We start from the raw sequence: 16,703 nt of genomic DNA, 5'->3' as shown, positions 1-16,703 counted from the left end.
TTTTGAAATATGCAGCCAGTACAATTGTTTTGGAACAATATTCAGTGGCCCCGGAAAACACTTATGATAAAATGTAAGCACACTACAAAACAATGTGAAGCCGTTTTTATCAAACGTTGTATATTTAGGTAGGAAAGATAAAATTATCTCTGGGGTGGAAGTTTTATTTTTATTTTTTTCAATTTTAATACAAAGAGCTTGTATTGCTTTTATGACGAGGAAAAAAAAAAAAGTTTTCTTCCCGAAAGAACCTCTCTGGCTTTGCACTTAATGGTTTCGGCCCTGGCCAGCAGATTCCTAGGACCCACTTTCCGGCACTATCTCAGCCCCTTGGAGAGTGTGGCCCTGGAGGTGTGAGACCCAGGAAAAGGCGGGCAGTGGTAAGCCGCTCCTGCCTCCCGGCAAGCGCAGCGTCTGGACCGGAGGACTTGCCTGGGGATCCGGCGGCAGAGGTGGCCACATGCCGGCAAGCGCTCAGAGCCAGAACCTTCCCCGCTCATTACGCGACCGGTGTGGGCACAGGGAGGGGCAGGACCTCAGCCTCAGAGACCGCCGAGAGCCGGGAGGGCAGGAGGCCAAGGGGCCCCTCCAGCCGCCTTCCCAAACTCCAGCCCCAAAGTAGCCGGCGGGGAACCGCGCCAGCCCGCGCGCCCGCCGAGCCTTGGGTGACTGACGGGAGGTGGGAATGTGGGCGGAGCCTCAAGCGCGAGCTGTGATTGGAGCGACCCACACCTCCCAGGGAGAGAGGGAGGGCAAGCCTGCGAGGGATGCGCAGAGGAGGGTGCTCAGAGCCCTCTATGTGATTGGCTAGCAGGGGAGTGAACCGGGCGCTGTTTCAATGATTGGCAGGCGGTAGACAGCCCTCGGAAACTGCCTTGCCTTCGCCTATTGGCATCCTGCGAGAGTAGGCGGGATTGGTTCATCAAGTGGTGCTGATGATTAGCTGGCGGCTGAGAGTTAGGATGTTGGAGAGAGAGCGGGGGAGAAGGAGGGGCGGCAGGGGCAGCGACTTCCTCCTTGTTATTGGCTGGTGAAGTGAGTGGGGGGTGGTACCAAGGTCCAGCGGTTGCCTAGGATTGGCGGGCGCTGGGGTGAGTGACAGACAAGGGGGCGAGCTGCGCGACCAGCGGTTTGTTTTTCGGAGCGTTCCTGAGGTGGAGAACGGCGGCCGGACCGAGCGACTGCGGGACTGAGGGACTGGCGGTCGGGCGGGCCGAGCGGCGCCGCCGAGGCCGGGCTGGGCCGAGCCGAGGAGCGCCGGGGATGTAGCGGGCCACCCTGCCCATGCCACAGCGCCCGGCTGCGGGCGGAGCCGGAGCCGGAGCCTGGGGAGGCGGCGGGGGCCCTGAGCGCAGCCCGCGCCCCCTGCGCGGAGCCAGGCCCGCTGCCGTCCCCGCCGCCCGGGCCCCCGGCATGCAGCCCCGGCTGCGGAGGTGACACTCGGGCCCAAGACGCCGCCGCCGCCATCGCCACCATGGGTGAGTGTCGCCACCGCCCCGGCCTGTGCCCGCGCTGCTTCGCGTTGCCCCGCCCCGGACTGAGGGGAGGAGGACCCTGGGCCGCCGCCTGACAGGCATGGACAGCCAGCCGGGCCGGGGCTGCGGACCGCCGGCGCCCGCCCGCCCTGCTCGCGGCTTAGCGGCTCCGCGGCCCGGGCGGGGGTTCTGGCTTCTCGGCCCGCTGGGGCGGCCCCGGCCGACGGAGCCCACTCGGCAGCCCCCTTCCGGGCCGCGCGGCCGGCTCATCCCAAGGAAGCGGCGGCGGGTCGAGGGCCATTGCTCGGCGGGGCAGCCCGCTGCGGGCCGAGCGAGCCGGACCGCGAGCCCGAGGGCGGGGGAGCGCGAGCGCAGTGTGGGGCCCGGGCTGGAGGCTGGTGCAGGCCCAGCTGCTGTTGTGTCTTTTCCTTGATTTGCTTTTTTTTCCTGCCTGTGTCATTTCCTTCCCTTTGCTCACACAAGCTGGCCTGTGAGAGTTCCCGGGGCTTGCTCTCGAGCCCTGTGCGCGCCCCAGCGCAGGGGGGAGGGCGTGCAGAGAGATAGGTTGGGAGGTGATTAAAACGGCAATCACTGTTATCAACCGCGCGGTTGAGAAATGCGAGCTGCACGCAGATTGCTGGAGGTTAGGAATTGGTCGCGGGCTGCCAGATATAATACACATCCTACCTTTCGAAAAATCTTGTTGCAGTGTTTTACATCCATTATTTTAATCTAGCTGTATCCCTGAAATTATGTAACTTTTGAAAGAGAGAAACATTCACTACAGAAAAGAATCTCTATGAAATCATTTCCTTTTTAATCGATATTTGCAATTTCTGTTGTGAAGATGTAATCTAAGAAAAGCTTTTAATGTCTTCCACACGCAGCATTTGAACTGAATTATATTTCAGGTCCTTTTTGGTAATTTACCAAATGACTATTGGACTAGATTAAGTAGCAAATAACATTTTAGATGTACTTTGCTTCTCTTGTTGGATCAGTTATTTTGATAGTGTTTGCAGTGGCAAGTTTTGCAGAGTATTTGGTATTGTCATAAATAATCAAGGGGTAAACGTCAGTAAAAAGATCATTTGCACAGCCATTGATTGCATCTGTGAAGAGGGAACATTAATGTTTGCTTTGCCCTATAGCAAGGTCAAGTCGTTTTTGTAGGAGGTTAAATGTTTGCTGTGTCACATGGGGCAGATATTCTTTTGCGGCCCATCTTTACACTCTGGCTTTGAATGAATTACCTTGTTCTGTTCCATGCTGCCCCTCATACAGTAAGAGATGGGTTTGTTCATTTGTTGGGCTTACTGTTTCCTTCCCATGCTTTACTTCAGAAGTGCTTGCTTTTCTGGGAAACGTCTGTGACAGTAAGCAGAAAAGGAACCCAGTGAGGCCTGGTATTTAAATACATAATTCACCAAATACTCATTGAACATTTACTATAAATGGGGCACATAATTCTTCTTGTCCTCCCCAGGTTTCACACCTTTATTTTGTGTTCTGGAATTTGATGATTGAACTAAATCTTTGAATTGATTAGTGAGCCTACACTTGCAATAATCTTTCTAAGTCTTTCCTTTTTGTCCTGCGGGGACAGTCTTAAGTCCCAAAGGGGAGTGTGAAATACTTGAGGGTGTGCAGACCTCCTACTCCCCACTTTCTCAACTGCTAAATCAGTTAGAGTGTCCGGATGCGTTGACTACGTTTCATGCCTAACAATAAAATAGATGTCAGCCTGTTTTCACATTTCAAGATATTTTCAAAAAGTTTAAGTGTGTGAGTATACGGAGTGACAATGATGAGGAGGAAAGGAACTATATAGGTAGGGTCCAGAGCCCCAAAGGAAAAAGGACCAAAAACTCAGTGTCTTCTCATTTGTCCCCATGTCAGTTTTTACATGAAGAAAGTGAGACAGTGAGGGGAGAATTAACTTGCCTGGTGTTTGCAGTATATTAGGCAAGCTGATTTAAGAACCACTGCCTGGCTTTCTTCAGCACTCTCCCCTCATACCATTCTCGGTTTCCTTTTAGTAGATGACCTTGACGTGAAATTAGAGCTGATACTGAATTCTCTTAGAACCTGGCCTTTAGTTTGCTTTGTATAGGGCTCAGCAAGCATATATGTACAAACACAGACACACAGAGTCTCTCTTAAATACTAGTTTCCATTTTGGTGATATAAATGATGAAAAATCAAATTCCCAGGTTAGTATGCTTTAGTTGCTGCATGCAGTCCTAAATAAATTCAAGTGGTAATAAGAGAGACGCATAGACTTATTAATATTTTTTTATACTTGTTAAACTCCAGCCCAGTGAGGAAAGGACTAAAACTAATTTGAGTCCCTGCCCTGCAGGTTCCTTGGTTAATAGTCATATTTTCCTGAGCTGTTCTAAGCCCCAGACTCAAGCTTGTTTGACAACTTGGGTTGGTAATGAAAACAGGTCAGATTTTGTATTGGCTGTTAGCCCCAGTAAATTTCTAGTGGAAATTACTATCCTTGTAAATAATAGGAAATAGTCTTTTTTTTTTTTTGGCTTTGATACTATGTGGTTATAAAAAAAAATTTGGGCTTGACTGGTCATTTTTTCTTGGTCACACCAAAATTCTCTCCTAGTTTTAGTAATTACAGTGGCAAATGCTGTTAATAACACCTAAGATTAATTTACTAGTGTTTATTTGGACTCTATAAATGCAATCTAAAATTTAGTGGGAAGTATTACTGAAAAATATGCAACAACTTGGAAATGTTACTGGAAACGATCATGAACTGAGTATAGGATTTAGGATGTTGTGGTTCTGGTTTGATAACTTGGTTTGAAGTCAGAATCATTGTGATTTACAGATGCCTTGTGTCTCTAGGGTTTCAAGGCTGTTGGGAGCTCCCAATTAGACCAATCTCAATTCAGTTTGGCTAGAATCTGACCACCTGTGTATACTCTAAATAGTTAGCAACTGTTTTGATTGAAATTGGGATCACAGTTTAACAAATCAATATGGCTATGTTACGACTAGATTTCTGATACTTTACAAAATGATGGTTGGTTTCTAAAACTGAATTTTAGGCATTTGTAAAAAGTAAGTATCAGTCCAACTTAGCGTTACTTAGGGGAATACATAGAGGAAGAAGCAGTTTTCTTGGTTCTGACTATGTAAGCTATCCATTTTTTCTTTGCCCATTTATTGAGCATCTCTTATGTGTCAGATATAGTGTTAGGCCCTGTGTTTAAGAAGTTACAGTTAGGTGAGGTGAACCAAAAACATGTAAACAAATAAGTGCAATGAGGTGTTATAGGTACTTCGTCAAAACTGTAAAGGTACATAGGAGGGAGAGATCAATTCTGTAGTTTTGGGATTGACATACATTATCCTATAGTCCTCAGACCTCTAAGGTTAATTTCATTAACCATTAAAATAAAATATGATGGTGATATATTGATTTTTATGAGGAAGCAATAGCTTACTTTATACTATGTATTTTTAAATTTTAAGTCATCAGTTAATATTGAAGGGCAGTTATATCCCAGAAACAGAAAAATAAACACCAGAATTTGACTTTGAGATCTAGCAAAGATTCAACCAGGGCCTTGAAGGAAAAAGGAAAAATGTTTCATGTAAATTGAGGATCAGACCTTTTTGCTTATACTTACTATGAAATGATGTTTGCCCAGGTATGGAGAGGGTGGAGGCAGTGCGAGTATGTAACATGTCATGAACAGTAAGAGAGTAAAATCTGACTCACAGACACTCTGCAGCACAGGATCTCCTGAGTGAGCAGTGTGATCAGATGATCTGGCAGAGTTGGGTAGAGCAAGGTGAAGAAGTAGTTTGTTAAATGAAAACAAAGATTAAATTTGGGGGTTGTATATATGGAAAAGAGGGAGTGTCTGGCATCATGCAGGACAACAATGTTTATCAAAGGACATGTTGCTTCTGGAAACTTTTCTGGGTTTTTAGCCAAGGGAATTTGTAAATGGGAGTGCCTTCAGACCCTGCTTTTAGATAGAAGTAATAGCTCAGTCTGGAAGAGTGCCTTCCTGCTGGGACTAATGAGAGACGAGTGTGTTGCCTGGCAGCCCCCATGCCTTAGGTCAGGGTATGGGGATAAGGAAAAGTACACGCCGCTGGATAATTACGGATAGCTGTCTGCTTGAGACTGCTGAAGAGCTTCCACTTTTTAAGCCTGAACTGTAAACCTTGTTTCATAGATCCCTTCTTTTCTTTTTCTATGAATATTCCTCACCTCTAGATCCTTAACCTCCTAATCTCTAGAGTTAACTTCGTTCTCTGTGCTTCTTTCTGGTAGCTTTTAAGTGTGTCAGACCACCCCCATCCTTCGGAAATCTTTTCAAGGTTATAGCATACTATTACCTCTGCCTCAACTTGTTCACGTGTAAAGTTCATAAATGAATTGTTGATTTCCACTACTTCCAATTTTCTTTTAATCTCCAGCTTCTCTATTCCCTGTAAAATTGTTTCTGCCTCTGCTACCCTATTGGACCTGCCTGGCCTCTGCCTGCCCCTGCTATTCTTTGGTCTGAGCTTCTGTGGTGTCACTCTTGTTTTTTCCCAATCCTCTTAAAGGCTTCTGTACCAGCACACCTTCTTCCTACTCTACTTGGCAGCATTACTGTTCACTGAGGATCAGTCCCTGACCTTCTTTTCTTTTCCTCTACCGCTCACTTGCTTTCATGTCCTTCTCCTTTATTTGTAAAGCTCTCTTGCATAGATGGAACAGCTTGCTTCTCTGGAAAACTCTTTATTCTGTAAAATCATCTATATAATCTCTTGCTACTCACACTGTAAAAAAAATTTTTTACACGTGTGTTTATGTATTCTGGTTTGTATCTTGTCTAATTCAGTCTCTTTATTTGTGTAACCTTGTATTTGTGTGTTTTGTCTTTTTACCCCTAGAGCTTGAATACCTTAAAGTATCTTTCAAAACTGTCTAATGTATAATACATGATAGGTATTCAGTAAATGGTTATTGTTAATGATTAATAATAAAAATTCAGAAATACAATTAAATATTAGGATAGATTGTGGCCTCCAGTCTTTTCCCATTAACCTTTTCTCCATTGCTAATAATAGCCAGCATTTTTTTCAACATTAACCTTTTCTCCATTGCTAATAATAATAGCCAGCATTTTTTTCAGCATTACTAAGTGTTAGGTACCATGAGGAATAATTTGTAAGGTTTTTTTTATTTGTTTGTTTTTTCCCTTAAGTTTCACAGCAACTCTGTGTAATGATACTTTTATTATCTCCATTTTACAGATGAGGAAATTGAGGTTTAGGGAGAATAAGTAATTTGTTTAAGGCCTCTTAAAGCCAGGTCTTTCTGACTCCAAAGTCCATATAACTGACTACTGCACTCTAAGAAAGCTGCTATTTGTTTTTAAAAGGTTTGTTTGTTTGTTTTTATTTTTTAAGGAATGCGTACGGTAGCACAGATAATTCAGTTAAAATCCCAATCCAGGAAGAAATGCCTAAAAGAACCACTCGATTTGCTTCCTGTCTTTATCCATGTTCTCAGTTTGAAGTATCAGTTTAAGAACCAGGGCTTCCCTGGTGGTACAGTGGTTAGGAATCTGCCTGCCAATGCAGGGGACACGGGTTTGAGCCCTGTTCTGGGAAGATCCCACACGCTAAACCCGTGCAGCACAACTCCTGAGCCCGCGCGCCTAGAGCCCGTGCTCCGCAACAAGAGAAGCCACTGCCATGAGAAGCCCGCACACCACAACGAAGAGTAGACCCCGCTCGCCGCAACTAGAGAAAGCCCGCGCACAGCAACGAAGACCCAACGCAGCCAAAAATAAATAAATAAAATAAATAAATTTATTAAAAAAAAAAAGAACCCGTTTGCCTCTAGAAGTATATGCAACTTTGACACAAAATCAGATTCTGTTACTTTGTTTCACTTGTGTCAGTTGTCCCAGATTTCAAGAGATAGAACCAAACCATTCCTCTAGTGTGTTCTCAGCACTGGAACTACCAAACAAGTTTTTATCCATTAAGTAATGCCAGGCATTGGTTAGCTTCCTGGAAACAGAATTTGTCAACCTGATAAGCCAGCTCTTATAATAGCATCATCTTATACAGAATTAGAAACAATTTCTTTAGTCATACTTGTCATGGATTTGACTTGAAAAGCATGTGCGTGTGTCTGTGTGTGTATATTCACATCCATCTTGTTTCAATATCTGAGTTGAGACAACTGAAATTCTCAATTCTAAGGCTGATTACCTTGATACTGAAAACTACATGCATTCTGCTGTTAGGACTATCACTGAATGCTCCTCAGAAAACACCCACCTAGTCATAATCATGATGACCCCAATTTACTGTTACAGTTGGCCCAATAAATTTATACATATGTAATATTTAATGATATATAAGCCAATTTAGTATATAAGCCTATATATATGTGTTATACATATATATAAGCTAGTCATCCTAGCTTAGATGTTATGCTCTAGTTTTAAAATCTTGGTTGGGAGGTTAAAAAGCAAAACAAAAACCAAGCAAGTTCCCTTTAAGGAGCCTATAGGTAAATTGTGAGAAAGTATAAAATAATTGATGGGATGTATGTGTTTTAATTTTGACAGATGTCTTTCTGTAGACACCCACTTCCTCATTCGTTATCTCATTTACCTCATTCTTTTCATACTACAACGATATCACTCTCATACTTTTGTATGTATTTTGAAGTGGAATTAGTTGGGAAGCTACTTTACTGGTGTTTTTCCTGCAAGTCTTAAATCTAATTTTACTTTTCTGAGCAGACAAAAATCTCTTCAGGGGCACCCTTCTCCTTCCTTTCCTGCACCTCCTCAGAGGGCATGTAGGGCACCCGAGCAGATTTGGTCTAGGAAGAGGGGAGAGGCAAATAACGCCGCTTTACTTCCTATACTCCATGCTGCTCTTTCCTTTCCACAGGGTGTTAGAATATTTTCAAGGGACAGTGATAAAGCGCAGAAGATAGGCAAACTCTGTGGGTGGAGTCTTGTACTTCTTTTAAGGTGTGCCGCAAGTCCCTAAGTGACTCATTTGTCACTAAAGCAAGTGTAACAGCTCATTCCTCATGTTTCTTTGCAGATCAGCAGATTTATTTCCAACTCCCCAGTGCTATTTGAGTAGACAAGGATCTCTTGAAGGACCTAGGAGGATTTTGCAAAACATGGAATTGGGCTGGTTTAGGTTCTGGGTTTTGGCCAGTTGTCTTCAATGCATGAGAACTCTAGTGCTCTATGCTATGTCAAGAAAGGGGGATTAAAAGTAATACCAGTAAGGCAGAGACAATGCATTGCTTGGTCAGTTAGGGAAGAAAAACAATAGAACTGCCTTTTGACTTCCCTGTGGGAAGCAGAAGGCCTATAAACTTGTAAAGAGTTGGGAGGGGGCATTCAGAGGCTAGGCTTGTAAAGCAACTTTTGTTCAAAGCAGCGACCTGAGGTCCTTGTTTGGTACCTTTTAAGTATGCTCTCCTGTGTACGATAGTTTAGGAATAAGTCTGACTGACTCTGTCCCATAATCAGCTCTCCCATGAATTCATCTTTTCACTCAGTACCCTGCTACACTGTGCTGTGTTGTTCTTCACTCCAACTTTTCATCTATTTTTCCTGGTTGAGTTTCTCTGGCACTGGAAGAATTGGTCTTTTTGAACACCTCCCATGCCCCCAGTGAATTGGTAGGTATTGCTGCCAGAAATCTGATTGGAGAGCTGTTAAGAATCCATTAAAATTCAAATTGCCATAGTCTGACCTCAGTTATCTACTTTTCACAGATAGCAAATTCATGTGATTATAGTTACAGGGTCTCTCATTTCACCTGGGCAGAACTCCCTGAGTATTAGTCATATAATTTGTGAAAGTACTTCTGTGGTCTGTATTAAAGTACCTTAGCCCACGTGCTCTCTTTCTTTGCAGACGAACAGGAGGCATTGAACTCAATCATGAAGGATCTGGTGGCCCTCCAGATGAGCCGACGTCCCCGGGTGCCTGGATATGAGACCATGAAGAACAAAGAAACGGGTCACCCAAATAGGCAGGTGTGTGCAGCCATGGCTGTTAACTAAATTTGTTGGGGAGGGGTTTTCAGGTGGGAAATATGGGAGAAGCCAATGATACTCTGATACAGGCTTGAATGCTGTTGGTCCCTTCCCTTAACAGTCTGTTAAATGGTAAGTGATAGGTACTAACCAGGTGTGGGTCGTGATCTGGAGTCCCAATGCCTTGTGCATCTCACCTTGTAAATAGTGTTTCATCTGTGGAGAGTAAGAATAATTTCTTCGCTAATTATGGGGACAGTGTTCATATACTTTTTCCTTTACTGATCATTTGGCAAATATTTTATCCAGATTCACGATCCCTAACTCAGAAACTTTTTAGCTATCTTACAGTATATACTCAGGAAAAATTAATTAATTTTAGTATTGGTTTATTTAAAATGTAATTAGGAAGGGAAATTTATTTAATAAAACAACATATACTGAAAGTAACAATGAGTGATTTTGTTATTGTTGTTTACAGTTGTTTCCCCCCATTAACTCAGGTAGTTGAGAGTGCCTGTTTTATTGAGAGTTGTGTGCTTCTTTAGGAAAACAGCTTCTATTTTGTTAACATTTAAACTTGTGCGCTGTTGAGAACCTTCTTCTCGCTTCCAGTGCCACTGACCTCCCTGTTGCCTAGGCCGTTTGGCCCGCAGAGAGGAGTGAGTGACGGGGAGCTTTCCTTCCTAGTGGGTATCAGATGGCTGAGTTTGGTGTGTTTGATGATATCCTTCCTTGTGGTTCTCTTCGTTATCAGCTAACCTTCTCTCTCCTCATTTGCACCTTGTCTACGAATTCTTCAGAAGTACTCTTGGTTCCTGGAGAAAGTATAAGGGGCTAGAACTTTTTCTGTCTGAGGTTGGCTAGATATAGCCTCCCAGAGTATTTCCTGCCTTTCGGAAAACTAGGGACCCCAAGTCCTTTTGTTGCAGTTATAACATAAGGAATAGTTTAGAAAGCTGCTTTTATTTTTTGTGTTTACCTTACAGAACTAAGGGAACAACAGAATAGGGCCCATTCTTGTACTGTTTTCATACGCTATTCTAATTGTGTGGGTTCTCACTTGCTGTAACTCACTTCTATTCAAAGCTGCTTTTGGAAGGAGTATTTTACCAGAAGTGAATCCCCTCCCCCAGGCTTGAGCCTAATGACCTCACTTTCCTTCCTGTCTTCCTATGTGGAGTGTGCTTGTTAACGCTGCTCCAGTCAGCTGATCTTTCTCCAAATGGGACTATTAGCGTGGATGTCAGTTAGTAGGTGAAAAGGGGAAACTTTCTTGAGTTGGAAGGCCCAAAGGGACTCTGCCGAGAAGAGGAGGGGTGGAGTGGTCTCTGATCATTCCTTGAAGGGAGATTACCTTTTAGGAATCCTGTTTAGGCCTAAAAGCTATTATAAGAAAAATCCTGATCTTTTACCATGCCTGCTGCTGTGTTATTGGGGTGAAGGCAGTGGTTATGAAGGTAGAAGCCTGTGAAAAGGATTGACTAGTATAGAGGAAATAATCTTAACAAGCGGTACTAGCTCTTTGGACCCACAGTTTACTTGAATATCGTCAAACATTATCTGTTGCATGAAGGATACAAATTACTAACCTCAGTTTTTTTGTTTTTAAAGAAAAAACACAACAGCAGCAGCTCGGCCCTTCTGAACAGCCCCACAGTAACAACAAGCTCATGTGCAGGGGCCAGTGAGAAAAAGAAATTTTTGGTAAGGAACAAAATTTACCCGTTAAAGCTAAAATGTGCTTTTAAATCTACTAGTGCTGGAAGAGTGTGGAATTCATTTCCTGGACAAATTGTTTTAGTGGATTTGCAGGGAGCACTGGTTACTCATTACCTGTGTGCTGTCACCATTTCTCACAACAGTATTATTCATAAGCAACCTTGGTCAGTGCTGTCCAGTAAACTTCTGTGATGATAGAAGTGTTCTATATTTGTACTGCCCAGTGTACTTGAGGAACTGAATTTAAAATTTTATTTAATTTTAATTAATTTAAATAGCTACATATGGCTAATGGCTATTGTCTTGGATAGCACAACTTTATATACTGTATAAGAGACTGTTGATTTGTTGGGCAAGAAATTAAGTACATGCTTGGAGATGTGTACATCTCCTTGGTACACTCGTTCCACCACACAGGTCATGAGTTTCTATGCATTGTGATGAGCTCATCAGTGGGAATCCCAGCTAAGAGTCTATTCCAGGGGGCATGGGGATCTGGGGGGAATATGAAGCTTGGAACTAGCATGGCTGTTTAGAAATTGAAGCTCAAAGTTTTATGCTAATACTGGGTAAAAGGGCAATGAAAATGGCAAAATAGCTTCTCCCCTTAATAAAGTCAAGGTTGTAGAATGGTCTCTCCTGGGAAGTATAGCAGATGTTCAGCTTCTGACCAGGAGGAATAGTCTTCAGCAAAATCGTGAAAGCAGAAGGAGAGAGAGAGTCTCAGTGATTGCATTTCCGAGGAAGGATGGGGTGAGATGGGGATGGTGGGAACATTTAGGGGGAGAAGTGTTTACAGCTCAATGTAATGAAAAGAGCCCAGCCTGAGTCTTGAGATGTTAATAATCTGTTAACGTAGGACTTTACAGTTTACACAGTGAATTCCCTTTTGAAAAATTCTTGTTTTTGTTTGCTTGGGCCTAGGATAGGATTAAACGGTTTTCTCCAGTAGCAATTCTTCTGTCAGAAGGTCCATGCTTAGGAGGAGAGAGGACTGAAAGATAAAAACCTAATGTAAATGGCTAAGAGATGCCAAATTGGTCTAAGAAATGTCAAATTGGGCTAAAGATTCAAATTGCAGAGTCCCAGTTGAAAGTACCCAAGTGTTTTGGCCACCGGGAAAGGTGGTTTGTTCAGGGATGGAATGATGTTGGCAGAGGCAAGCAGCACTTCAGAGTGAGAATGGCAGCGCTGAGATTGGCATAGCCTCATGGGGCTCAAGCTTGGCACAGCAAGGAATGCCACAGGAGCTGGGGGTTCACTGACAGAATCGTGTGGGGGCTGAGGCCTGGAAGAACGGGAAATCGTAATTTAATACCTCTGCTTGGCAAGACTTCAGATATCCTCTTCCCTGAGTAAACAACCTAGGCAATTAATTGAAAAAGAGAATACATTTGAGAAAAACTAAGCATTCTGAGCAGCTACGGAAGTACAGGGGTATGAGGCGCTTGGTTATTCAACCATTTGCTAAGAGTTAGGATCTGCGCTCTCTGTATTCTCCCACCTGGACATTAGGTCCCTGGAAGCCTGCAGCCGGTTAGAGCTGGCTGCATGTTCTTAGATGTGTGTGGCACATCCTCAGCTGGGGCCTGTGGATGGTTTTATAGGCCATGAAGGGCAGACCCTTTAGCAGTCATCAACTAACAGTCCTTTATCAACAGGTGCTATTTCTCTGTGAGGGCGACAGCTTAGTGTAGTGAAAGGAGCACTGGCCCAGACGTCATTGAGTTGTTAATAATCCATTAACATGGGATTTTACAGTTTAGAGAGTGCTTCCAACAACAACAGTTAACAGCAATAACAACAACTATAAGCTAAACTATAAGCATGTGTATAATACTTTACAGTTTACAAAGTGCTTATGCAAAGATATTAAGTAGAGCCAGGAAGCAAACCCAGATCGTCTGTCCCGGTCACAGTAATTTTACCATGTGTAAGTCTGATAACCTTTTTAAACCTCAGTTTTTCCATCTGAAAATACAGGCACAGTGTCTACCTCTGAAAGTTGTTGTAAGATCATAGAGTATAAAAGATTTTATACATTGTAAAACAAGGTACGGGTGTAAAGTGGTAGTGACTACATCACTTCTGTTATGTTCGGGCATTGTGGGTATGAGCGCTAGTGAAAGCTTCTAACCAGAAGTATGCAGATTGTCATGGAACTGAAAGGGTTACGGTTTTCTACCTTTATTGGATTGACATTACTATCTATCAGATGGTCCTTTGCAGACTTATGAAGCTAACCTGATATATGAAAGTCCCAGTAGAAGAAAAAATAGAATCCTTATTACCATGGATTCCTGTTTCCCTTGAATCTTATCACGGTGGTAGGTAGAGGCTTGAACAGAGCCCAGGGTCTGGGTCTGACCCTCCAGATGATCACTAGTGGGTGCTTAAGAATGGAAGAGTTGCTTTCTTCATAGCAAGCACTAGAAGGGCAGGCTCTTGGCTATCAGTTATAGAGGAGGAGAATTCTAGGAGCTGTTCCTCCACAGGGTCAGTGATTGAGTAGACTGCCTTTTGCTTTTACTGTGATAGACCTGACTCTTCAGGACCTCCTTTCTCTTTCAAGGGTTGTTGATAAGATAGGCTGGCTAGTTTGAAAATAAAACATAATACAGCATACAAGCCTCATATTCTATTTTGTAAGAAACTTCCTTTTTTTGTGTGGTAGTTTATTAACTAGCAGTAAATAACTAATACACTATTTCGTCATTGATTTATTCAGATACTCACTGAGCCCCTGCTGCATGCCAGGCACAATGCTGGGACTGGGGATATAGAAAGAATTAGGGTAGGGAAGAAGGTTGCTTTATAATCACCTCTTCCACTGATCTCTTAGGACTTTCCTTAGTCACACAAATAAAATTATTTTTGTTGCTCTTTTCTTCTCATTTATTTACTTTCTTTGGCAAAATAAGGACTCCAGTGCCAGAGATGTGGGAGCCAAAGGTATATAGCAACTACAGGGAGGGGGAGCACTGCAGAATCAGAGAGCGGGCACCAGAGACAGTGGCTAGCTGGGGCCTTTGCCAGGTCAAAGGTTCACAAACCTTTGTTTAATAAAGGTTTTTTTTTGAATTCTTGGGAGTCTTCTTGGGTTACATGTTCAGTTGTTGAGTTCAAACTTTGAGAAGGTCATGTCTACTTAAGTTTGGTATCGTTGGTTACTCCTGTTGCCCCCTGAGTTCCCAAATCTGTAGCTCAGCCTGGAGGCCTGCACTGTCCTTCTCCTGGGCATGGCTCTCACTCCTCCTTTCACCAAATTAGCTCTGGTGGGCAGGGGACTTGAACCTGCCTAGATCTGAATTTTTGTACTAGAACTTTTTTCTCAGCAGCTGTGGCACCTCTCCATTCAGTTCAACATGGGCCTATGCTCAACCTTCTTAGACAAAGAAATATAAGTTATATTCCCTGTACCCTAGGAATCAGGCAGTCTTATGAGAAATGAGAAATATGTAAAAAAAAAAAAAAAAAAGAAACTAAGCTAGGATGTGACTATGCCTAAATATATCGTACAGATACTGAGAGCCACAGGAGGCCAGGAAAGTGAAAGATGAACTTGGGCCGAAGGAGTTATGGAGTCATTTCTGGAAGAGGTGGCACTGGAACCAGGCAGTGAAGGATGTATAAGAGTTTAGTTAGGTGGAAAGGAGGAAGTATGGCACTCCAGGTTAGGAAGCTGAATTATTAAAGGCCTAGGGGAAGGAATGAATATGGCATCTTTCAGGAAATAGGGTGGGCATTGATCTGGCTGGAGAAAGGGTTCCCTTTGAGAACAAACAGTGTGAGATGATTAGGTAAACTGAGTGAGCTTAAATTCCAGAGGGCTTTGAATGATAGTAAAGAACTTAGACTTTATTCCATAGGTCATGGGTATCACTGATTACTTTTTGAACAAAGAAGGGATGTGGTGAAAGCGGTGGTTAAGATGACTGAAACTGTGGAGGAATGTAGAATGTGCTGGAAGGGGGGAGCTGAGAAGTACAGAGGCTGCTTCAGGAACTCAGGAGGGGAAAGGGGCTCCAAGAGTGACAACTGAGAGAATGGGACGCAGAGTCTCATACTGGAGTCCCTGGAGGGGAGAATTGGAACTTGCTGTCTGGCTGTGAGAAAGGGAAAAGAAAGAAAGAATCAAGCAGAACTCAGAGGTTTGAGCCTGTAGTCAGTATTAGAAATGGCAACACTGAGAAGGGGGACTAGTTCGGGAGGGTAGTTGATGCAGACACACATGGCTAGGTTGAGTTTGTGATTACAGTGAAATACTCTGAGAGTGTATGCAGGTGTGTGTGTATATTGCTTTTGCAGGTACACAATCCCTTATCTGCAACTCTAAAATCCAGAGAGTACTGTAAACTAAAAGGTGTTTTTTAAATTTTATTTATTTATTTTTAAATTTGCAGCAAATTCATTTGGCATCAAAACTTGGCCTGAATGGACACAGGGCTATTTACAGTCTTTATTTATTTGACTAATTGTGAATATTGATACTTTTCAATACAAAAACTAGCTTTTGCTCTTAACAGGTAAACCCTAAATCTTAGTGACTGTACAGATATGGCCAGCACAGGGAAGGGGAGGACAGCGTTCCCCACAGTCACTGAAGGACCCTGACTGACAGTGGCTCCACTGACCTGGCACACCAGGGAAGAGAGTGTAGAACTCAACTTTGTTCCCAGCTGCTGGTCAGAAGTAGTTACAGAACCCCAAACTAACTTCAGGAGAGGCTAAGCAGCGCAGAGGGGTGCACGGAATGCCTGTGAGCGTTCTGCTCTGCCGTGGAGTGCTGCCCAGACACCTTCCCCCTGGAGGGGCATCGCTTAACATACAGAACACGTACCACTACCTCTCTAAATCCAAAAGTGCTTTCTGAGACATTTTCGGCCCCAAGGGTTTTGGCTAAAGGATAAAGGACCTGTATTACCATTTTTTGAGCACTTATTATATGTCAGGAACTTTTCTCATATCTTTATCCAGTTATTTCATTTAATTATTTTGATAACTCGATGAGATAGATACTGTCACTATTTTCACTTTTCAGATGAGGAAACTGAGTCACAGAGAGATTAGTTCAAGGTTACAACAAGGAGGTTATAGAGCCAGGATTTGAAGCCAGACAGTTTGACTCTAGTGCTGCATTCCTAACAATGACTTGTCTGCCTTGTATCCGTGGCAGACAGATGAGGTTTCGCTTGAGAAATTGGGGCTGGACATAGAGATTTGGGAATCTTCTATTTAGAGGTTGCCTGATTTTTTAATTCCTGCCGAGGAGAAGATGTGAGAAGAGGGAGAGAAATCCAGAGGCCAAAAGTCCAAACATTGAGGCACAGTTATGTGTTGGGGGAGGGGTGTGAGACGGCATGAGGAAGAGGAACCAGCGAAGAAGCAGAAGTGGTTAGAGTGGTGGCAGGTTCCCTGGCTTGGGATAGAGTCACAGAGGCAAGAGGAGA

General features: G+C 43.5%; 1 protein-coding gene across 2 annotated transcripts in view; it reads left to right on the top strand.

The window, feature by feature from the left end:
- The first annotated feature begins 1,101 nt into the window (after positions 1-1,101).
- The window catches only part of MAP3K3 (mitogen-activated protein kinase kinase kinase 3), a 69,105-nt gene continuing 53,503 nt past the window's right edge, over positions 1,102-16,703 (top strand). For both annotated transcript variants that reach the window (XM_068530690.1, XM_068530691.1), the window contains exons 1-3: positions 1,102-1,478; positions 9,410-9,531; positions 11,146-11,238. In XM_068530690.1, coding sequence (XP_068386791.1) covers positions 1,475-1,478; positions 9,410-9,531; positions 11,146-11,238 — 219 coding nt within the window. In that variant the 5' untranslated portion in view covers positions 1,102-1,474. The remainder of the gene's footprint in view (positions 1,479-9,409; positions 9,532-11,145; positions 11,239-16,703) is intronic.

The sequence above is a fragment of the Eschrichtius robustus genome, chromosome 20 (genome assembly GCF_028021215.1).
Source record: "Eschrichtius robustus isolate mEscRob2 chromosome 20, mEscRob2.pri, whole genome shotgun sequence".
NCBI lineage: Eukaryota > Metazoa > Chordata > Mammalia > Artiodactyla > Eschrichtiidae > Eschrichtius > Eschrichtius robustus.
This window is presented reverse-complemented; position numbering and strand designations above follow the sequence as displayed.